The 25295-nt window shown below is 35.3% G+C and overlaps 1 protein-coding gene across 1 annotated transcript; it reads right to left on the reverse strand.

The window, feature by feature from the left end:
- Positions 1-18281: 18281 nt before the first annotated feature.
- LOC105784265 (uncharacterized) lies at positions 18282-24102 on the reverse strand. The gene is made up of 2 exons (XM_012610099.2): positions 23488-24102; positions 18282-22997 (listed from the first exon to the last, which is right to left on the reverse strand). Exon 2 carries the CDS (start codon positions 19932-19934, stop codon positions 19065-19067), a length of 870 nt encoding a protein of 289 aa, XP_012465553.2. The 5' UTR covers positions 19935-22997; positions 23488-24102; the 3' UTR covers positions 18282-19064.
- Between the last annotated feature and the right edge of the window lie 1193 nt (positions 24103-25295).

A 25295-nucleotide genomic window follows, 5' to 3' on the forward strand; every position in this document is an offset into this window, starting at 1 on the left:
ATCCTCTTCATTTATTCTGATGGTTTATTGCTCAACTTGGAAAGGTTATTGCGCTCAAGGATTTAGGACCACTATCCTATTTCTTGGGTGTTAAAGTTGCGTGGTTCTCGAGTGGTTTGCAGCTCACGCAATCCAAATATATCAAAGATTTGCTCCATCGTGCGAATATGCAAGATGTCTCGTCGGTTTCGACTCCTTCAACGCCGCAGTCGACCTCACCCAAGACTACTTCTTCTACCTTTGATGATCCTAAGCTTTATCGACAGTTGTTGGGTCTCTTCAATATTTGGCACTCACTCGCCTCGACATAACCATGGCAGTGAACAAAGCTGCACAATTTATGCATTCTCCTTGCCTCCATCATTGGCAAGCCGTGAAACGGATTCTACGTTACCTCCGCGGCACAATAGATCATGGTCTCGTGCTTCGCTCTTCTTGCCAAGCTTCACTTGTTGCTTTTTCGGATGCTGATTGGGGTGGCGACAAGCTTGATCGAAAGAGCACTTCTGCATATGTTGTCTTTCTTGGCTCCAATCCGATCTCTTGGATTTCTAGTAAGCAAAAGACTGTCGCTCGTTCAGGCACGGATTTGGAATATCGAGCTTTAGCATCAGCTACTTCGGAGGTTTATTGGCTTCAGTGCCTTCTTCGGGAACTCAATTACAAGCTGCCAACAACGCCAAAAGTATGGTGCGATAACGTTTCCGCTACCTATCTAGCTGCGAATCCCGTTTTTCATTCTCGTAGCAAGCACCTTGAGTTGGACTTTCATTTTGTCTGAGACCAAGTACGCCAGAAGAATCTTCTCGTCTCCTATATTCCGACCATTGATCAAATAGCCGATGTCTTGATGAAACCTTTATCGACAACTCGGTTTCTTACGCTTCGAGACAAACTGATGGTGACTTCCCCCATCCGTTTGCGGGGGGCTGTTGAGAGTTAACCAAGTCAAACTAGACTTGTTATCACTCCTATTCTTTAGGATCTTATTCTACTTAAAATTCAAATTCAAATTGTGAATAGCTGTAGATAACACTCTGATGTAATCTTGTATATATTTGCTATCAATAGTCGAATACAATAGAGCTGAATTTACAAACCAAAATCACTATCTTTCATTAACTACTACTGCTTGGGTCAGAACTGAAATTTTAAAATTCAAAAAGTATAATGATTAATTTTGATCAAATTAAAATACCAAGAACAAATTCACAACTTTCACGAAGTATATGGACTAATAGAAGAATATAACATATATATTTATACTATATAATATGGCTAGTGTTTTTTTTCACTTCCTTTTTATACGAGTGTAGCATCATGATTCCTGAACTTTATTTTCTATCACTTGTTTGTATTTTTTTTTATTTCAGATTTTGTAAAAACTATTAGAAAATATTTAAGACCCCTCCATTATATCCTCAACTACCTATAACTTGATTTCTTTTTGTCATTTCTGGAAGTAAATTAATATTTACTTAGAACACCAAACCATCACACTGGCTTTACCTAACAAGAAGGGCAATGACTTCACTTTGTATGTCATTTTCATTTGATGGCCTACTAAAAATAATTTATTATTTGAATCGTGATTATTAAAGCACATGCATCCTAATTTTTTGTTTTTTGTTTTTCTTAAGACTTATAGTTAGAGTTCATGTCTATTCCTTAAAAATCGTAATGTCAAAGTATCTTGAAGGGAGCAAGATGTTTGAGATCCAAGACCTCTAACATTTTCATTAACCAAAGGTCTCATTAGTTCCTTATTGCTATTCTTTTTCACTATATCTGGCTTAATACATTCGATTATGTTGTAAGAGCTCAAATTTGAAATTTACAATTCTTTGGTACTATTGTAATTCCTTTCCGGTACCATTCGTATCAGTTGAAACATGTCGTTTCAGAAGTAAATCGAAACAACAAATTTTAGATTTTGTTCCAGTGAAAATTTTGATTGATACCGATCTTATTAGTGAGTATTAGTTGATTTCGTTCGTACCGACCAGTCCAAAAAATGATTTTAAATTATTTTTTAAATTTATTATTTATTTTGGATTTGTTGAATTATTGTTATATAAGTGCTTAAATATAATTATTAGATTTTATATAATTGATGAGTATTTTATATTTGAGATTTATTTAATCTCATTATTTGATATTTGTAAATTTTTATATACATATATCAAATGTTCTTTAACTAACAATAAATTTAAAACGGTATATCAAAATAGATCAATAATAATATATATAAGTACCAGTTAAAAAATAATAAATCTATTGATACGATATTGAATACCTTATTTGATCTGCATGAGTCTATCAAATGTTACTATATCTTCAAATGTGACTATTGGAATCCATATATAGCACAAAAGAGCGCCAAAGAATACACACTTTTGATTTAATAGCAAAATTTTGGGTATAAAATGACTAATATTGGGCATTATTCAACATTCCAAGGCTCCCCAAGATTATTTCATGCCCATATTTGAGAGCAACACTGCTGATTTAACATCTTACCCACTTCTCCTTTCATCAGCTTGCACTATATTTTTCTTTCTATTCCCACATCACTATATCATTTAAAGATTTTGAGTTTACATCTTTAGGTTTTTTCTCTCTCTTCTAAGTAAGTTATCGTCGTCTTCAATTTTTCATGTTCTAGTTCATCCAATATGACCTTCTCCCCTGTTCCCGCAAATTGTCCTACTTCCCACCATGCTTGGTTTCTCATCCACTAAATTTCAACAACTCAAATCGATATAAACCTAATCATTTCAATGAAATGGTTCGATTTTTTTTTAAGAATTATTATTTTCTTACCTTTAAGAAAATTGATATTTGATGAATCTGTATCTAAAGTTTAACATTAAGTGTGAATAAGTTAAGTTGAGTTGGACCGTAGCCTCAAACTTTTTTCTAAGTCCATTTAGATTAAACTCGAACTGATCAAACTAATAACTTGTATTATCTATTTTAAAATTAATAAAATATTTTAAATATTTTTATCATTAAATTGAAATTAAACTATTTTAATATTATAATAATAATTCGATCTGAGTCGAGCTGAATTGTGAATACTTCTACCCAAAACCAGACTTGAATGAACCAAATCTATTCAACGAAAAAATTAACCAAACTCTTCAACGGATCTAACTTTAACAATGTTTATAATTTCTACAACTTTTTACACCTAAATGAAGTTGTTGAATTATATTGTAGCATAAGACAAGAAGATTGAGGAACCAAACTGTGGCATGAAAAAGCTAAGAGTGAAGATGGAAGAAATAAATGAGGAGCAAAAGAATATCAGAGAATTGCAAGGAGAATTAAGAGAAAAAATCGAAGCCATAGACTTGGAATGCGAGCAACTTCGGGAGGAGACTACGATGGTAAGACAACAAAGTGTGAATACCCAAATCCGCCTTGCTCTTATGTTCCAAATCCTCAAAGCCAGACAAAATCATGACTTTGCCCAAGCTTCACACCTCACTTCTACTCTCCGGTACTTCTCTATTCACGATTTCTATATTCTATATACAAGTCTTTTCCTTATGAGATTTCATGCGATTAATTTTAAGAGGTAATATCAGTAAATTGAGAGTTTGAATCTTAGCATTTATAACTAGACTATGAAAATTTTTTCTTTAACATTAAGTATCGATTTATGTTTAGGGTTGAAATAGCTGTCTTTTTGTTCTTTGTTTCTACAGTGAATTGATAGCAAGAAAGTAGCCAAAGGAAGCTTTGATCGCCAACTTATGTTAGCACATGATGAAGGATGCTCCAACTTTTTCTAATAAATTAGATTTTTATTCTTTTTTATTTCATGAAAGAAGGACAGAAATCCTTCTATTTAAATAAAAGTGTTGCATTTTTCAATGAAGATGCCCCTGAATGGGCTCTTCTTCTATGTTTGGGACTCATACTAGTTTCTTGTGTTTTGGAGTCTTTTTAATTTATTATCTTATTTGGATTTTCTTAAATACCTAATTTTAGCATTTTGTTATCCATATATATTTAAACATGACAATGGAGTATATAATACTCTAAATTTATAAAAGTAAAAGTAAAGTTAAAAAATACCCACAAAAGAAATGCTTGGAAATAACAAAAAAATGCAAGAAAACAAACAAAAAAGAAATAGATTTACTATGGTTAGGTGTAGTGATAAGGCACCTTATGCTCCTAATAAGAGAATGCAAGTTTGAACCTGGAGACGATATTACTGAGAGGAACAATTACGAACTTTAAACATGCACAATAAAACTAGCATAAATAGTAAAAAAAATCATGACCAAACCAACACCTCAATTATCTTTAATATCTTATATATCTTATACAAAGTTTAAATATTAGATATAAAACTGAGACTTAAGCAAATAGAACATCATTGTCAAAGAAAGATCAAGAAAGGAGGTATGAAAGTGGGATACCATGCCATTTGTATCTCTTTCCAATAATTTAATGTCATTTTAACATTTTCATCCTAATTTTCAACATTTTATCCTAAAAAAATTAAATCCAACATGATGTATTGAAATTTAATATGAAAATGCTGAAATAACATTAAATTATTGAAAAGGATATAAATGATATGGTATCCCAATTTCATATAATTCTTTCGAAACATGTAAATCAATTTAAAAATAATAGTTGATAAAAAGAAAACAACTAGACATACTAACCTATCATGCAGATACCCAAATCAAATTAATTGACTTTGGTTATGACATTAACTTAAATGGAAAATAAAAAACTACTACTTACATGCTGAAAAAGAAGAAGAAAATATATGGGTTATGGAAAAGAGTTTAAGGATTTTATAATTAGTACCAGTAACAAACTAACAATCATCTGAGCCCATGATTTAAGATACTTATTCGTGGTTGAGACATATTCATGTTATAATGTCGAGTAACGAAGTTTTAATACCCATTATATATATATATATATATATTTAGAAAACCCAAGACTCAGAATCCAAGTTACCATAGAACCCAAATCAAGTTCTCCGATTACTTTTCTCATACTCCTCTTTGTAGGCTTCTCCGTTGGCTTTGCAAATGGCTGAACCACTCGCTGCTTAATTCCGATGACGATTCGCCATAGTTGGGACACCTTGGAACCAAAATCGAACCAACAACTCCCATCGTCACCACACAGTCAATGCAGCAGCAATGAAGAAATATCAAATCAAATTACGTAGGAGTAGGACCCTCAATAAACTACATCAAAACCAGTTAAAAGCATCTTTCATGAAGCCTCCACATCCCAAAAATAACAATATAAAAGCAGCTCCCTTGCCAACAAAACAAAAACATCACTACACCAAACATCGCACATACACAATCCAATTGCAATAAAGCACCCAATAAGAAAATATAAAAAATCACACTCAGATTAACCAACATAAAAAGCTCCTCCATGCCCGTTTTAGCAATACCATTTGCCTCCTTTAAATTCAAGACACAAAATTTTGCTGATTCATTTAATTAAACCATCAGATTTTAAGAAATCAATACGGTAAATAGAAAATCCAAAGCCCCAAAAAAGGACCACAAAATTAGAGCATTGTCGTTTCAATTTGAACCCTCGAAATCTTCATCACCAAATCGAGAGAGAGGATCAAGATGAAAGTGGGAGAGGGAAGACGAAATTGGATGAATTGGAATGGAAGAAAACGAAGATAAAAGTAGGGATCACAATTTGGATAGTAAATATTCGACTTGAATTTTGACGATTCAAATAATATTGGATATCCAAATATATTCGATTCGAATTCACTAACTACAAACTAAGTGCTTTCAATAAGATTTGAACTTAGAAAGACCTCTTACATATAAAGCAATGTTTTAAAACAATTTAATAAATACCATATAAAAATATAATAAAATATTTTTCTAATTAACTATAATAATTTTATTAGAAAAGATATATTATTTAACGTATTGTTCTCTTAAATCTCATTTGGTTCATCTTGAATTAAATTCTTTTGCATTCATAAACCTATTTAAATTCTTAGATTTATGTTTATTACTTCATTATTTGATCAACTCAATTAGTTAAATTACTTTAAATAAAAAAATTAATTAATATGAATTTATTTTATAATATTTGATATAATTATATTTAGTACATATTATACATATACGTTTAATTACATATAATATATTAATTGTTATATATAAGTAAATTATAAATGTATAATAATTATTATACAATTATGATATTGATAATAGGTAAACTTAAACCCTAAACGTGTAATTAATTTTATGGTAAAATATAATATATATATATACACAAAATTATCATTATGCAATTAAGGTAAGTTATTAAAATTTTATGGTAGATTATAATATATATAATTATCATGGGTTAAGTAATTAAGTTATTTTAGATTGTTATATTTAGTTTGTTGTTAAATTGTTATGCTAATTTGTTGGGATTGTTAATTTACATTTATTTATTTAAAATTATGAATAATTTTTTTAAATTAAATTTTGTTTTATTTTATATTATTTCATGGTTTCAAATTTATATTTTATATATTCAAATATTTAACATATGATTGAAAATGTTAAATTAGGGAACTTTTTCAAGATTGTTTTTAAACTTTTAATTTGTTCAAATTTCTTATATTCAACTTATTAGCTATGTGTTGTGAAATTATTATGTTTAATTTGTTTGGATTATTATTTAACTACTTTTTTATTTTACTTTTATTTATTTTTAATTAAAATGAATTTTTGTTTGTTTTTATATTATTTTATGGATTTTGATTCAAATTTTATGTGAATTCGGATATCCAACTAATAATGATATTTAATTAACATTCGGGTTTGGATACTTTACTAATTCTTTTTTTCTTTTTTAGATTTGTGGATTGAGATTTGAATAATCCAAAATTACAGATACCTAATCCCTAGTCATTCCAAGATGAAAGGGAGAGAGAAAATATTAAATAATAATTTAATTTAATCTACTTTTATTTAATATTGAATATTAGATAACTAAAATGTCACATATCAACTCTTGATTGGTTGATCGTTTTTTAACAAAGATAATGGTTGAGGCCATAATAAAAATTATAAAATTTCAAAAAATTCTAAAAATATATAAAAAATAAAAATTAAACATTTTCTAGAATAATAATTTTGGGGACTTAAATAAGTTAATTAATGATTTAAGTTTATCATACTAAAGTATTTTTATTATTTTGCTTTGAATTTTTTTAAATATATATGGTTTCAAATTTATGTGCTCTAACATGAAATTAGTTATCTTGTAACAATATTTTAATTTGACATGTTTAATTTTTAAATTTAACTCAAACAATTTCAATCGATTTGACTCAACTCAATTCGAAAATTTTTTAAATTGAGTTAGGATGATAAAATAAGACTCGTCAACTCGAATTTTTTTTTCACTCGATTCGATTGAATGCTCATCCCTAGTTTGAAGGAGTTGAGGGCCGCTCATTAACACAGGCCGAATTACCAGCTGCTACTCTGCCCTGATTTCTCCTCCAAGGGCGAATCTAGAAATTTTTTTAGCAGGGGTCGGTATTTAATTATAAATTTTTCATAGCTCAAAATATATGTTTATTATATTAATTTATAATTTCATTATTTTTTAAGGTACTAAACAAAATTTATTTTATTTTTAGGGGGCTAAAGTGTAATTTTATTATATATTAATTTATAATTTTATATTTATAAGAAGACTGAATTGACAATTTTTCTTTTGGAGGGGGGTTAAAGTGTAATTTCACTATGTATTAATTTATAATTTTCTATTTATAAGAGGACTAAAATGAAAATTTTCATTTTTGGGAGGCTTCAGATTCGCCTATGTTCTCTTCCAGTCTAGTCACCGCATCTCTAGGCACCTTACACCTTAATTTTCTCCAATACGATGATCTCCCTTTAAACCGGGCCATGTTAACCCCTAACCTGTTCCCATGAAATGTAAATCCGTTTAGACAACAAACAGCTCTTTTCGCATCATCATTATTAGCAGACCTTACGAAACCAAATCTTCTGCCGCTCCTACTCAATTTTTTAGGGATAAAAACATCTAAAATTATCCCATAAACCTTAAACAGTCTCCATTGAACTGTAGAAGGTATATTATTAACAAAGGGATTTTCTTGCTTGCGTTCTCTTTTGAGACCATGTTGGATTCTTTTTCTTGTCTTGGGTGTCCACTTTAAGGTGGAGACTTTTTGCAGCTATGTTTTGGCAATTGCCGTTGCTAAGATATCATAACTAAAGACATATCTATCTATACTGAATTAATCTTTCATTCATCAAAAGCTTATCAGTACAATCTTCTATTTACTTATTTATAGAATCAAATAAGTAAATTGATCTAACAACTTTCAACTAACACATTAACTGCTTTCAACTGATACATTCAACAGTTAGCTAACCAGCTAACTAACTAACTGCCTATCAATTACTTTAACATTCTCCCGGTTTACTAAACTTTGACAATTGCTATCATTTGAACAAACTTGGAGCTTCTGCCGAAAACCAATGAACTGAGTTGGGGGTATGGGTTTGGTAAGAACATCTGCAATTTGCCTTGTAGAAGGAACAAAATTAACATGTAAAACTCTTGCCATCACCTTTTCCTGAATAAAGTTATGATCAATTTCAACATGTTTCATACAAGAGTGATGAGTTGGGTTTGCAACCATAGAAACTGTGGAGGTATTATCACACCAGATGACTGGTGTTTGACAAACTGACAATCCAATTTCATCTAGCAGTTGCTTTACCCATAGTAATTCAGCAACACAATTAGCTAAACTACGATACTCAGCTTCAGAAGATGACCTTGACACCACAGGCTGCTTCTTAGAAGACCATGCAACTGGATTTGACCTGAGAAAAACTACATATCTTGTTGTAGAACGCCTATTTTCAACTGAGGCTGCCCAGTCAGCATCAGAATAACATTCTAGTTTAAACTGTCTTTTTGAAAAAAATAAACCATGATCCATAGTCCCACCAGATATCTCAAGACCCGTTTTACTGCTTTCCAATGCTCATCACTAGGAGAATTCATATATTGGCTTAGTTTGTTCACACAAAATGCCAATTCAGGCCGTGTAATGCACAGGTATTGAAGCATACATACTATACTCCGATATAAGGGACCATCAGCAAACACCGAGGAACCGTCGGAGGCCACTAGTTTTGGGGAGCTCAATATAGGTGTGGGTGTGGATGCAGCACCCGTTATCCCTGTTTTGTGTAGTATTTCTCCAATGTACTTATTTTGATTTAGGAACAACCCTTGAGATGTACGCTGAACTTCAATGCCCAAGAAAAAACTTAGTTGTCCCATGTCTTTAAGGGCAAACTTGTCATGAAGTAACTTGATCACTATGTCAATGGAAGCAACAGAGCTACTTGTGACTACTATGTCATCCACATACGCCATGAGTAGTAGCAATTGACCATCAAAATCTTGAATGAATAAGGATGGATCAGCTTTTGAAGCCCGAAAATCAAGCTGATATACAAGATACTCATTTAGTATTTGAAACCAAGCTAGGGGGCTTGTTTCAGCCCATAAAGAGCTTTGGTCAGTCGATACACAAGCTGCTGTCCATTTGTACCTTTAACTTCAAAACCAGGTGGTTGCGCCATATAGATTTCTTCTGTCAGCTCTCCATTAAGGAACGCATTATTGATGTCAACCTGTCTAAGGGGCCAGCCTTTCATAACAACAATAGCTAGCACAGTTCTTATAGTCGTTGCTTTAACTACAGGGCTAAAAGTATCCCGAAAATCAAAGCCAACATGTTGTGAAAACCCCTTCGCCACCAAACGCGCTTTGTATCTATCCACAGTGCCATCATACTTCCTTTTTACTTTGAATAACCACTTACACCCAATAACTTGTCTGTTAGTTGGTAGAGAACAAAGCTCCCATGTCTTATTCTGATGAAGAGCTTGCAACTCAGCATGAACCGCCTTTTGCCAACAAGCCTGTTGCATGGCTTCATGAATGTCAGAAGGAACATCAATTGCTGCAGCATCCACACTACTCAAGTAAACCTTAGGCTTGAAGATACCAGCTTTACTCCTTGTAACCATGGCATGTGAGTTAGCAGGAACAACCAAGCCGGAAGGAGTGATAACAGGCCTATCGAACGTGCACCGTCTCGAGCTAGTAGCAGTACCTTGAGCTGGAAAGTTACTGGCAACATCTAAAGTGAACCGTCTTGAGCTAGAAGAAGAACCCTGAGCTGGAGTATCATTGGCAACAATCAGGACAACATGTAAGTGATGATTAGCACTACCCATGGGAGATGTGAAAACACTAGCCACTGATGAGACTAAAGGAGGATGACTAAGTTGCAGAACAAGCAGCCTAGAACTCGACTGGGCTGGAGCAGGTAAAGGAGCTGATGGCCTGGAGCTGAGATTTTTGAATGGAAAATCGTCTTTATGAAGCATGACATGACGAGAAATAAACCAAAAAATAGCACTGCTGAAGGCATCATTCCAGTAAGTAACTGGCATACCTGCATGCGCCAGCATAGAAAGACTGACTTCAACAATTTGCCTATGTTTGCGTTCGACCAAGCCATTTTACTGTGACGTGTATGGACAGGTGACACGTTGCATAATTCCATGTTGTGTCAAATACCCCTTCAAGGCTTGAAACTCGCCTCCTCCATCAGTTTGCAAAGTTTTAAGCTTGCAGCCCAAAATCCTTTCAGCTTGTTTATGAAACACTGAGAACACACTAAGAACATCTGACTTTTTCTGTAGAAAACATACCCATGTGTATCTTGAATATGCATCCGTAAATGCCACATAGTAACGAAAATAATTTGACACCACTGGAGCAGGTCCCCAGACATCAGCAGCCACAAGTTGTAAAGGAGCAGAGTATTCAGAGACGGACTGAGGAAATGATTCCTTACATTCTTTCCCTAAATGACATGCATGACAAAAAGAAACATGTTTATTCATATCAAAGTGTATATTACATCAAGACAGAGCCTTTTTTAGTAGAACATTACACGGATGTCCTAATCTGTAATGCCAAACATTAAGGGAAATTATAGAATGAGCAGAAAAACATTGTGCGGATTGAGCAAGTAACATCGTTGAGCCAACATTGGTGAGATGTAACTTGGATAACCCATCATGTACAGAGCCATAGAGAAGCACCTCTCTAGTCTTTAAATCACGAACTTGACACTATGTAGGATAAACTCAAACATCAATGCATTATATTTTGTAAATTTTGATACAGAAAGAAGGTTTTTAGTTATCCTAGGTACATACAATAATGACTTCATGTGTAAGAATCGGGACCGAGTGAGTGAAGATTGACCCATGGACATGACAGGAAGTGCAGAGCCATTACTCACATACACCTTACCTGGACCGTTACAAGACTGCTGTTCACCTATCGAAGAGCTTGAATTTGTCAGATGGTGAGTGGCACCAGAGTTTGGATACCAGGCATTATCCGCCACTGTTGCAAGAGTTGTTACATAGGCCTGAGCCTGAGGGATTGCAGGAGATGCTGGAGAAGACATGGTTCCATACTGTGGGAAGTGAGGAACAAATGGGTTAGTCCAATTAGGAGCTGAAACAGGTGGATTGTACCAACCTGATTGAGAGTTTGGGTTGACAGCAGACATGGTTGGCATCCAAGGTGGCATTGAGCAAGTAGACCCAAACATACTCAAATTGGCTTGCGGAGCCCCAAGTGATCCGTAACCGATACTCTTGTATGAAGCATCAAATCGATGATAACATCGATCAACAAGGTGGCCCATTTTTCTGCATAGCTGACACTGCATCCGTGAGCCATAGGAGCAACCACGCCCTCTCCCTCGAGTATTTGAGGAAGGACGATATGTAGGTGCTGAAGCAGTTTTAGCCATAGAACTTGACACTTAACTAGACACAAGATTTGCTGAACTAGGAACCTCGTTTACCATAACCTGCTGTCTGGTTTCAGCATCAAGAAGAATTGTAGACACCCCTTGAAAAGTGTAAGGAACGTGACTAGCAGTGACAATAGTAATGACCGACTCATACTCAGACGGTAAACCATTTAGAATGGCAGTGACGTGTTCATGTTCACTAATAATCTCTCCACAACTAGCAAGACTCTCGCAACAACTCTTGATCTTCAGTAGAAAATCTTTCATAGGTAAGTCACCTTTGCGTTGAGAATGTAACGCCCGTCTGTAAGACATTAAACGAGAAGTGGTCTTGCTCCCAAAAAGAGCTACAATAGCATTCCAAATCTGAACGCTAGAGTCTAAACCAATAAGATGCGGTAAAACACTCGTACCTACAGAGGACAGTAGCTAAGAGGCCAGAGCACAGTCTTACTGCTCAAATTGAGAAAACTCTGGGTTCTCCTGAAGAACGCCATTATCGTCCATAATCTGTTGAGGCGGAAGAGCTATTGCAGTATCAAGAAAATGTTGTAGTCTGTAAGTTTTGAGTGCCAAAAGAACCTGTTGACGCCATAACAAGTAGTTATTATCATCCAATAACACACTGATCTTCTTGGTGGAAAGAAAACGACTATCAACAAGAATATCAGAGAAGTTTGTAGTCATTGCAGGAAAAGCAGATTGCACAGTAGAAGGACTAGAAGAAAAATCCATGAAAGAAACAAGAAAATACAAGAAACACGTTCAGCAAAACAAAAGCAACTGATACCATGTTAAGATATCATAACTAAAGACATATCTATACTGAATTAATCTTTCATTCATCAAAAGCTTATCAGTACAATCTTCTATTTACTTATTTATAGAATCAAATAAGTAAATTTATCTAACAACTTTCAACTAACACATTAACTACTTTCAACTGATACGTTCAATAGTTAGCTAACCAGCTAACTAACTAACTGCCTATCAATTACTTTAACAGCCGTTTTTTTGGCCTAAGATGTTGTTTGATTGGGTTGGTCAACCGGCTTTGATGTACAAGGTAAGAGTGAATTAAAGAGTGTTTTGTTGTTTAGTATGTGAATGATTTGGGTAAAAGATGAGTGTATTAGGTTATGGTGGGAGCGTTTTAAGGAAAGGATGTTAGCTTTGACTTTTGTATATTTTATAATGTGTATTTTAAAGTGCCAAGTTTTGGTATGACATTGTTCCTGACTTCTGTAGTGGCAGTTTTTCCTTGCTTTTATTATTAATTAAGCAAATAAAAAATAAAAAAAATACTACCTCACTTCCTGGTGCAATTTAATGAAGATTCCTTGTCTTCACAATGGAGTTGCTTAAAGGCGTTAAAAGTGATTCTTAGTGTCATTCAATGTGATGGGTGTCGATTCCACCAATATAAACCTACGCCTAATTTACAATTTAAGCAGTATAGGGAGTAAGGTCTGTAACATCCCGATTTTGGGCTAGTCGGAACAGTAGTTTTGAGACCACAAATCCGATGAGGAAAAATTTATTTTTTTTATATTTTTATGGTATACGATTTCACGGGATGATTTTGAAAAATTTCGTTCAAAAATTTTGACGTTTGCGCACTCAATTTAGTCAAAAGGACTAAATTGTAAAAAGTGAAAAAGTTGAGTTCTACATGTTAGAGGTGTCCAATTGTTATGAAACTTTAAATTGGAGGTCCTTATATGGTAATTAGACCATTGGTTCAGTTGGTAGACAAAAATAGACTTGAGATAAGTGAAATAGAAATTTTTTAAGTTAGGGACAATTTGGTAATTTAGTAATAAAAAGAATTAAAAAGGGAAAAAGATGGCAAAATGTACTAATATTTTCTATGGTGAACGAAAATAGCAAGGGGGAAGCCATAGTTAGGGTTTTCAAGCTTCCAAGCTCTATAGTAAGTGATTCCAAGCCCCGTTTTTAATGTTCTTTACGTTTTTGAGATCCCGGTAGCTTAATTTAGCTTATTTTAGCAATAATTTGTCCTAGGGTTTTTATTTGGAAAAATACCCATAGGTGAAAAGTGTTTATTTTGATGTTTTATGATAGAATATGAAGCTAGAAATTATGTTAAACAATTTTTGCTAAGCAATTTTAAGTGAAAACGACTAAAACAACATAATCGGTCCTAGTTAAAGAGGCAGACGCATCATTATGTCTGAAAAATTAAAAGCAAGGAATCGATGTATGTATCGAAGTGCAGAACTATGAATTCCTATGTCCTTGCAACGTTTCGGATCGTATGAAATCTGTCTCATTTCAGTTAACAATGCTAAAGCTTCATTAGCATCAAAGTCAGATGGTATGTCGAGAAATGAGTCATAATAGTCATCAGTTGCTAAATAGTCGTTAGTAACAAATCCCAAAGCAACATTAAACTCAGAAATAGACAGATTATAATGCACACTTAGCAAGCAAAAATTGACAGCATGAGGCGTATCTATGGTGTTAGTAGAACGGTCAAAGTAAAATGTAGAATAAAATTCAAAAACCAACTCATAATATGCAGGTTCATCAATGGCAGCAAAATCAGTCCACCCAATAGCATCAAAATATTGATTAACAAATTCTTCAATATCTAAAGAATATAATAAGAATGAGTCGATGTGCTTACATATTGGAAGAGGGCGATGTTGGATTTGTTCGAATTGTGCTTGATGTGTCGGGTTCGTGAACGTTAGATTCCCGTTAAAATCTGTTCTCCGGGGGCATGAATCCTCTTCCGTGTCGAAATTGACCTTGCTCAAGTGGGTGATACTTAGTGTCCTGATTTTCCGTTTCATTTCAACAATATTCGGCATCGTCTGCTGACGGAGTTGATGAACCGGTTAAAGGTGGCTGTTGACGACCTCAGGTTCGTCTTTACGTTGAATGTGATTCAATACCATCGTTTGGGGGTTGCAGAATTCTTCTCGAAGGCCCCGATTGTGTTGGTTGATGTGCTTGGACGTTTGGTCGGGGGGATGGGTGGTCTTGGCTGTCGGATGAGTTTGGTGGTTTGACCGGGCTATTTGGAGGATGGTTGGCCGAATTGGGTGGCTCATAGGGCGAATAGACTACGGCGATCGGAGTTGGGCTGCGGTTTCTTCTAGGATGGCGTGGTTACGGTGACAGAGATGGAGGATACTCGTTGGAGTCGATGGTGACGAAGGGTGGGGTAGTGAACCATTTTTGTCGTCAGTTTATTGTGGATGGTAGTTCATACGCCATGCAGTCGCGAGTGCAGACCATGGTTTGGTGGTAGACAGTGGAAAGTGGTGGTGAAAAGGGAAGGGGTTTATGAAGAGAAAAAGAAATTCTAAAGAAAGGTTTTAGTGAGAAACATTCAGCTGGTCAAAATGGGGGTAGTGGGGTTGGTTTTTCCTAGGTGAAAAATAGGTGATGGTTATGATTTGATGGGTGAAGGGTTTTTTTTTAAAAAGGGTGGACGGTTGGGGAGAGAGGGATGAGTTAAAATGGGGTATGGGGTTGTAGTTTTCTAGGTGAAAAGATGGATGTGATAGGTGAAAGTTTAGGATTTGATAGGTGATAGGCTGATGGGTGTAGGGTTTTTTTTTATTTGAAAAGGGTTGGATGGTTGGGGGTGAAAATTTTGGGTTTTAATTTTTGATTTTTGATTTTGGGTAGGTATGATGGGTTTGGGTTTTTGGTTAATGGGTTAGCTTGGGCATGGGATTGGTTTAAATGATGGGTAGGTAGAGTGGGCCTTGGCTGAAATAAAAAGAATTTTTGTGGGCTGACAAGTTGGAATGTCTACCTGCAAAATAAAAAAAAAAAAAAATATATATATATATAAAAATTAAAGTTAAAAATAAAAATAAAATAAAATTAAAATGTGTATTTCTTGAATATATAGCTTTGCTAATGCTATGCTTAAATATTCGAAAATAAATTATTAAAAACCAAGATTATGGGATTTAGTAAAATAGTCGAGATGAATACACCAGGTAAGTTCCCAGGAAAGAAAGGTGAGTCACAATGGACATTCTTAAGTACCAAGTCTTTCCTTAGATAGAACCGATCCTCGACATGCATTTTCACTTCTATTTTAATTTCCAAAAATTTATTTACTTGAAGGAAAATTTTGGGTTGCCTCCTAATAGTGCTTTGTCTAACGTCGTTAGCTCGACGACCTGTTATTCAAGTTCTGGGCTCTTCGAGAGCAATCTCCTTAACTGTGTGCATTTGAAAATTCCCGTAAAAGGGCTTCAGTCGTTGACCATTCACCTTAAAACACTTCCGGGTTTCTTCGCTTTGAATTTCCACTGTACCATTTGAGAATAAATTAGTAATAGTAAATGGACCTATCCATTTGGATCGAAGCTTACCAGCGAAAATTTTTAAGGTGGAGTCGTATAGAAGAACTTTCTACCCTATTGAAAACTACTTCCTAGTGATCAACTTATCATGAAACGCCTTCGTCTTTTCTTTATAAACTCGCGTATTTTCATACGCATCGTTTCTAATTTCCTCGAGTTCCTGGATGTCCAACTTTCAAGACTTTCTTGTAGACTCCATCTTCATATTACACTGCTTAACTGCCCCAAATGCTTTGTGCTCTAATTCGACCGGGAGATGGCACGGTTTACCAAAAATGAGTCGGTAAGGTGACATGCCTATTGGTCCATTGTAGACTGTCCTGTAAGCCCAAAGTGAGTCATTAAGTCTCAAACTCCAATCTTTTCTGTTGGGCTTAATAGTCTTTTCCAAAATAGTCTTGATTTCTCGATTCGACATTTCAGCTTGTCCATTTGTTTGTGGATGGTAAGCAGTGGCAATTCGTTGAGTCACTCCATATTTCTCCATAAGTGCACTTACGAGCTTATTGCAAAAATGAGTTCCTCTGTCACTGATTAATGCTTGTGGGGTGCCGTATCTGGAAAAGATAGAACTTTTAAGAAAGTCAACAACAGTCTTAGCATTATCATTGCGAGTAGCCTTTGCCTTTATCCACTTAGAAACGTAATCAACAGCTAAGAGTATGTAAAAATTACCGAAAGAAGAAATGAAAGGACTCATAAAATCGATGCCCCACACATCAAAAATTTCGCAAATATGAATAGGAGTAAGGGGCATCTCTTTTCGACGACTAAGATTGCCAACTTTCTGGCACCTTTCATAGGTTTTGCAGAATAAAAAGGCATCACGAAATATATTTAGCCAAAATAGTCCACACTCGAGAATTTTATGCACGGTGTGTTTAGGTCCAAAGTGTCCTCCATATGCATAAGAATGACAAAAAGTTAAGATAGACTGTACATCTGTTTCTGCTACACACCGTCGAATTACCTGATCGGAGCAATGCTTCCAAAGGTAAGGATAGTCCCAAATGTAATACCAAGCATCTTTCTTTATCTTATCTTTTTTAGACCTTGGTAATTCCGAAGGAACAGTACCTGTAACGAGATAATTTACTATATCTGCGTACCAAGGATGAATCGCATTTGCTGAAAATAGGTTTTCATTTGGGAAGCTGTCTGTCAATGGTGTGTCATCGCCTAGAATCGGTAATCGACTCAGACAGTCAGCTACCAAGTTTTCGCATCCCTTTTTATCCCGGATTTCAAAATTGAACTCTTGTAGGAGTAGAATCCACCTAATCAGTCGAGGTTTTTCCTCTTTCTTCCCTATTAAATATTTCAAAGCTGCATGATCAGAAAAAATAATCATTTTAGTTCCCAACAGGTAAGATCAAAATTTATCTAAAGCAAACACAACAACTAATAATTCTTTCTCAATGGTTGTGTAATTACTTTGCGCAGCATCAAAAGTCTTCGAAGCATAATAGATAACATGAGGCTCTTTCCCTATTCTTTTTCCAAGAACAGCTCCCGCACTTCGGTCACTTGCATCACACATGATTTCGAATGGGAAGTTCTAATTTGGTGGTTGCATTATGGGAGCAGAGACCAATTTCTGCTTCAGTACATCAAATGCGTCTTTACAAGTCTGGTCAAATTCAAATTCTTTATCCTTTTGTAATAGACTGCAAAGCGGTTGCACGATTTTAGAGAAGTCTTTCATGAATCGTCTGTAAAATCCTGCATGACCAAGAAACGAATGAACTTCCCTCACATATGTGGGGTAAGGTAATGAGTTAATAATATCCGTTTTTGCTTTATCGACCTCAATACCTTCTGAGGAAACTATATGACTCAAAATTAATTCTTTGTCAACCATGAAGTGGCATTTCTCATAATTTAAAACAAGATTAAATTCTAGGCATCTTTGTAATATTTTAGCAAGATTATCAAGACATTCGTTAAAAGAGTTATCATATACCATGAAGTCATCCATGAAGACTTCAATGATTTTCTCGACATAGTCAGAGAATATGCTCACCATGCATCTCTGAAAAGTGGTCGGAGCATTACAGAGTCCAAATGGCATTCTTCTATATACAAATGTTCTGAAGGGGCATGTGAAAGTTGTTTTATCTTGATCCTCAGGTGCCACCCGAATTTGGAAAAATCCTAAGCACCCATCGAGACAACAATAATGGGTCTTACTAGCTAATCGCTCGAGCATTTGATCAATGAAGGGAAGTGGAAAATGGTCTTTTCGAGTAGCCGCATTCAACTTTCTATAATCGATGCAAACCCTCCATCCATTCTGGACTCGAGTAGGGACCAGCTCTCCTGACGAGTTTTTCATCACTGTCACGCCAGTTTTCTTGGGCACAACATGAACCGGGCTAACCCAATCACTGTAGGAGATAGGGTATATCATTCCAACATTTAGCAGTTTTTGGATCTCCTTCTTTACTACCTCCATCATGGGTGGATTAAGGTGCCTCTGAGCACCTCTCTTTGGTTTCGTGTTATCTTCGATGGAAATTCTGTGCATACAAGTGGATGGACTTATCCCTTTTTATGTCAGCTATTGTCCAACCAATAGCTTTTTTATAATCCCTCAGAACTCGAACTAGACTTTTCTCCTCGTCTTTGGTTAGTTTGTTTGACACTATTACCGGTAAAGTGTCTTTTTCTCCCAAGAAGACGTACTTAAGGTGGTCCGGTAATGCTTTAAGCTCCAAGGTTGGTGGCTGCAAAACCGAAGGTAACATTTTAGTTTGGAAAGGTAATAGTTCAAATTGGTTACCTCAGTTCGTCAACGATGGTTGCGTTTCCAAGTGTTTGACAATTTCTCGCAACGGATCTTCTATAATTGCTAATTCCTCGAGATGATTTAAAACATCCATGTCAATGCTTCTGTAAAGGACAGTTTCCAACTCATCAAAGTCATGATATTCAGAATAAGTTTGCGTTAAACAGTCTATAACATCAATGCTAGAAATATTTGATAGTGAGTTAGGATGACCCATAACTTCATAGACATTGAATTTCACGATTTCGCCGTCAAACTCCATTGTCAGTGTTCCGCTCCGAACTTCAATTTTTGCGCTTCCAATACTTAGGAACGGCCTTCCAAGTAAAATGTCAGACAAATTAGTTGAGTTATCGTCCTCCATATTAATAATGTAGAAATCTGCAGGGAAAACTAATTCGTTAACTTTAACAAGGACGTCTTCAAGCAACCCTTCGGGATATACGACTGACTTCTTCGCCAACTGGATTATTAATCCTGTCTTTTTTAAAGGACCCGCGTTAATCAAATTATAAATAGGATAAGACATAACATTAATGGAAGCCCCTAAATCACACATGGCTTTCTTAATGCCTACATTACCTATCTCATAGGAAATAGCAAACATACCTTGATCTTTGTATTTGGGCGGAACTTTCTTTTGCAGTACTGCGGAGACATTTTCTCCTACATTTACTCTTTCGTTTCCTATTAACCTACTCTTGCTAGTACACAATTCCTTGAGAAATTTTGCATAACAAGGGATTTGTTTGATAGCGTCGAGCAAAGGGATATTTACCTCCACCTTCCTGAATGTTTCGAGGATTTCTTTTTCCTCCTTCTCTTTCTTATCCTTTGCGAGCCTCCCTAGAAAAGGAGATGGCATCACGATTGGTTTCTAAATTTCTTATTCCGGTCTAGCTTTTGGATCAGAGGTCTACTTTTCCCGTTCCTTGCCTTGCCCATGACTTTTGTCTGGAACTATTTCTAGAACCTTTCCGCTACAAAGAGTTATTGCACTTGCATTCTGTCGAGGATTCGGCTCTGTCTGGGAAGGTAATTTACCTTGAGATTCTAAACGATTAACTGCCATCGAGAGTTTACTAACTTGATTAGTTAACTCTTGTATTGATGTGTCTGTCCTCTGTTGGTATTTTACAGCATCGATGACAAGTCTCTCCATAATAGCTTCTAGAGATGTACTCGGCTTGGGTTGTTGTGGCAGTGGCGGAGGTCTTGGTTGGTATGATGGATTGTACCGGTGATTAGCTCCATAATTTAAGTTGGGATGATCCTTCCACCCGGGATTGTAGGTGTTGGAGAAAGGATCATAGCGTCTTTGCGGAGGTCCCGGAAAGCCTCTGACAGCATCAACATGTGCCGTTGAATTGTCGTTAAGGATTGGGCACAAATCCGTCTGATGTTCAGACGTAGTACAATTTTCACACAGTTGGGTCAGATTCTTCTTTTCTGTAAGCATATATTGAACAATATTAGTAAGCTTATCCAATTTATCTTCTAAGGATGAAACGTTTACCCCATTAACCCCTCTTGTGGGTTCTGAATTTGGCCAATACTATTAAGAATTTGCCGCCATGGTGGATATCAGTTCTCTTGCCCTTTGTGGAGTCATATTGATAAGCGCCCTTCCACTAGCAATATCAATCATCTTCATTTCCATAGGGAGCAAACCCTCGTAGAAAAACTGAAGAAGTGATTGTTCGGTCAAACCGTGTTGAGGACAACTTGCACACAGTTTTTTGTACCGCTCTCAATAGTCGTAGAATGATTCACACTTCATTTGGCGAATTCCCACTATGTCTCTCCTAAGTTCAGCTGCTCGCGATGCTGGGAAAAGTCTATCAAGAAATACACGAGATAAGTCATCCCACGTTGTAATAGAATTGGAGGGTAAGTAAAATAACCATTCTCTTGCTGTATCAACTAAAGAAAAAGGAAAGGCCCGAAGTTTGATTTCATTTTCGGTTACTCTCTGAGGTTTCATGCTTGAGCAGACCATGTGGAATTCTTTCAAGTGAGTGTGTGGATTTTCTTTCTTCAAGCCTCAAAAAGTGGGCAAAAGGTGAATCAGGCCTGATTTCAACTCGAACGGGGTTTCTCCGGTTGGATAGTTGATGCATAACTGTGTTTTCTCGTTGGGAGCAGCGGCTAGTTGACGAATGGTTTGGTTCGCCATTCTTTCTGGTCCACCGAGGTCTTTTTTTGCCTTTTTAGTTTCAGGAAGTGGTTCGGTCTCAGGTTCAACCATTTCGACTAGTTTCCCACGTCGAATTGCCTCTACACGAATTGCTTGGCTCAACATTTCGACGTCGGATTCTAGGATCCCTTGTCCTAGCTCAACTTCTGCTTTACTTGCACGTTTAAGATCTTCCATCTCTTTTCGTCGTGCTCGTGCTGATTTGTTGATCTCTGGGTCGTATTCGAGATCTCCGGATGAAGATCTGGTCATGAAGATGATTTAAACAATTGTAATAGTTGCCAGTCCCCGGTAACGACGCCAAAACTGATGGGTGTCGATTCCACCAATATAAATCTACGCCTAATTTGCAATTTAAACAGTATAGGGACTAGGGTCGATCCCTCAGAGACTGAGTTTACTGCAAATTGTTTCTCTCTTGAACAGATTTATGTCGGGGCAATTGTCGTGCCCAAGGAATTTGAGGGGAGGATAAAATTGAAAACCTGGAACCTGAAATAAACAGGAAAAAAAATGCTTGAAAATTAAAGGCTGAAAATAAAATAATAAAAATAGTTAAATAAATCTGAAGAAAAATTAATTAAACTAAGCTTAGCTTTAGGCCCGAGTTTTTCTCGTCTTTGAACCGGTCCTCGAAATTAGATGAACCCCTCTTTCCCAATAAGCTAGTTATAGCTACCAAGGACGCCTCGGACACCAACTCTTCATTGTGTAAATTAGTTATGGAACGTCCAATAACTAACCCTTACTGATCGAACAACCAACGAAACGTTCGTGATTTAGAACTCCGGCAGCTTTGCGTTCTAGAAGAGCCTAGCTCGAACCAATCCCTCAACCACGTGGGACATTTAAATCCGGTTACTACTTCCCTTGACGGAACCAAACAACAATCCCCACTTGGCACGCCAATGTATTCACGGAAAAACAATCAGACAATCGATCCTTTCGGAATTCCAACTATACGTCTAACCACACTAACTCAAACGACGTCTTTTTTTGACTTAGAGTTGATATGACTTTGTGAGTTGACAAAATCATACTCTTAATCCGGAGAAATAATAAGTACTGAAATTTAGGAGTTAAATTACTCGAGTTCGTAACTCACGGGTTTTGACGAGGCTAACTCCGACCTAAAGCTGAAAATGGATTTAGTTGACTAAGGTTTGGGGCATGTTGGTATTGGGCATAATTGGAAAAGGTTGAATAAATGAAAAAGAAATGAAAGTAGGTGGGTGAAGGTGACGCAAGGTTGGAAACTAATAGATAGAAAAAAATAAGGAATTAATGTCAGCAACTAAATTTGCAAAAAGGAAAGAAAAGATTGAATTGCAAGAGATAAAAGCTTAATTGAAAAACTTAATGATTAAAAACTTGATGGAAAACTTGATGAAAAGACTTGATGAAAAGCTTAAAAAGAACTTGATGCGAAACTTAATAAAAAAACTTGGTAATTAAAAACTTGATAAAAGAACTTTATGAAAAACACTTGAAGAAAGAAAACACTTAATGAATGACTTGATTGAAAACTTGATGATTAAATGAACAATGTAGCCCCGTATTTATACTAGTGGCCTTGCTACATAATCCCTACATAAAATTTACCACTAAGTCAACATAAAATTTCAGCTAATTAATCTTGGAAAAATTCTGCTTTGGCCCGCCTTCTTTGCTCCTTTCTTCAATCTAGCCCATTTGTTTCATTTTTCTTCTATTTAGCCCCAAATTGCACCCCTGCACAAAATTCAATATAAACATGGAAAAGTTAGTGGTGCACTATCGTAAATTAACAAATTTAATTACATAAAATATGTAATTTTAGCATTTAATCACAATGTGAAGAGATTTTTCTGTTAGAGTTGGGGTATTTCTTTGCTGCAATTATGGAGTATAAGTTTTGTTGTACACTGAAACCCTCAATACACACTCTTCTTAAATTAATGTTGGATGAATATCAATAGAGCCAAACACCGCGACCTGGACTCACATACGTTGTTCTGATCCACTACTTTCAAAAATTAGAAATTTTCAGCATTACTAATCTCAATTGTAAGACGTTGTTCCAATCTCACTATTAGTTGTTGTTTATTTTCCTTGAATCTTACAACTCCAAATGAAAAACCAATCTTTTGTTGCATCAAATGGAGAAAAAACAATCATATGAAGAAAAGCAAATTAACATCTTTTACAGATTACAGATATCAGAAACTGACCATCAACTTACTTTTTTCTTTTTACCAGACCCAAATAAGTGGTTGGTTCTATCAGAAATGGAATTAAGGAAACGACAGAGAAGAGCAGCTTTGTCAAAATCACCGTCTTTGCGAGCTTTTATGATTTGGAACATAATAACAAGCCGAATCCGATTGAAAGCTGATTGCTTCACAATCGCTTCACTTTCCAGTCTGACTTCATTGCATTGGCGTCTAACATCTTCCAACCTTCCTCGTATCTTCCTTTGTTCATCTCTTATGCATCTTTGATCTTCCTTTATCTGTCCCATATTTTGTTTTAGTCCATGGAACTTGGCGTTCAAACTCTTCGTTTTTCGTTTCGAGACCTCCTCTTTCTTTGTCATGCTCAAGTTCTCAATTAAAATCGAAATTGAAACAGATTGAGATTGAAAATTAAACTTGGATTGGGGTGAGTGAAATGGCATGAACATTAAGGGATTTATATAACAATTACGGAAACAGTGGCTGAAATTGAGAGGAAGGTGAAGAGAAATGGGGGCGAAAGGAAGAAGAAGTAATAGATAGCTTTATAGGGACGTAAATGTTGTGAGGGTTAAAATCGGTCGATTTTTCAACTTGCATGGGACGACATTAAGGAGATTTGATTTGAGTGGTGTATGACTGAATGAGAGACTTGCTATTGGTTGCCTCTAATATCAGTTTTATTTTAATCCTCAGTGGTCCCACACCAATATGATTTCTTACCATTTCTCCTGTTGGGAGTTTAGCTTACGTTAAGATTATCATAAAATTTGCTTCCTACCTTAGTCAAACCTCTTAAAATACTCGACAATTTCTTTAATATTTCACAAGAAAACGAAATTATCTTTTTTAACCTTTAATTCTTCCAATTGATTTATTAATTATAAACTCGTAATAATATGAGTTTAATACTAAAATTAAAATTTAAATAAATATTTACTTTTAATTTTTAATAAAATGTTAAAACCTTTTATTTACTTTCACATTATAGAATAATTAGATAAAAGTTTAATTACTAACCTAATTATTATATTCTCTAATAATTACAACATATTTTAATTCTCAAGGCATATTTGAATGGTGGCAACTAGTGAGAATTTTTAAAATAGAACCAAAATAATTTTAGTAATTAAATTAAAATAAATGGTTTTTTACCTAAATAATATAAAAATAATAATTAATTACGAAAAAGGTATGAAAAAAGTACGTATTTGTTACAGTGTTCTGACGCTGCTGCCTGACATAGTGACGACACCAAACTTTAAATGGGTAAATTGTGTCATAACCCCCCTTGTTTATTATTTTTTTCTTTTTGATTAAAACACTTTGGGGTTTTTTCTTTTTAACATCTCTCACATTTTAATTTTTCATTTGCTTCTCAGATCTGGGGAGTACCCAAAGGAATACTACACCAATAACGGCAACCCCAGGAGACTGATTCCAACATCCTCATCTTCTTCGTCATAACCAACAAAAACTGACAAAGCAAATCCTACACAGAAAAAGGAAATCACTTTTGCTTTAAACCTCAAAGACACTACAAAAGAAACTCTCCTCTATTTTTGTTGTATTTTAATTTTGATTGTGAGATTATAGCAAAGGATTTAGTTTTCAACCTTCATTTTTTATATTTTTGTTGTGAGAAAAACAAACTAGTTATGGTTGAAGTTATGGGGAAGGGAAATATGTTTACGAGTTGTAACTATAGTCAGATGAACGCTTATCGTTGACGAAGAAGATGAGGATGTTGAAGTCAGTCTTTTTTTTTATTGTTGCAGGATTGGGCTGCTTGGGTATTGGGTCGGTTCGGGTCGGA

This window comes from Gossypium raimondii, chromosome 13, assembly GCF_025698545.1.
Source record: "Gossypium raimondii isolate GPD5lz chromosome 13, ASM2569854v1, whole genome shotgun sequence".
Classification (NCBI taxonomy): domain Eukaryota; kingdom Viridiplantae; phylum Streptophyta; class Magnoliopsida; order Malvales; family Malvaceae; genus Gossypium; species Gossypium raimondii.

Excerpts from the sequence above, each read along its gene's own strand:
- LOC105784265 (XM_012610099.2), bottom strand. The coding sequence starts at position 19,934 with ATGCCATCTCCTTTTCTAGGGAGGCTCGCAAAGGATAAGAAAGAGAAG.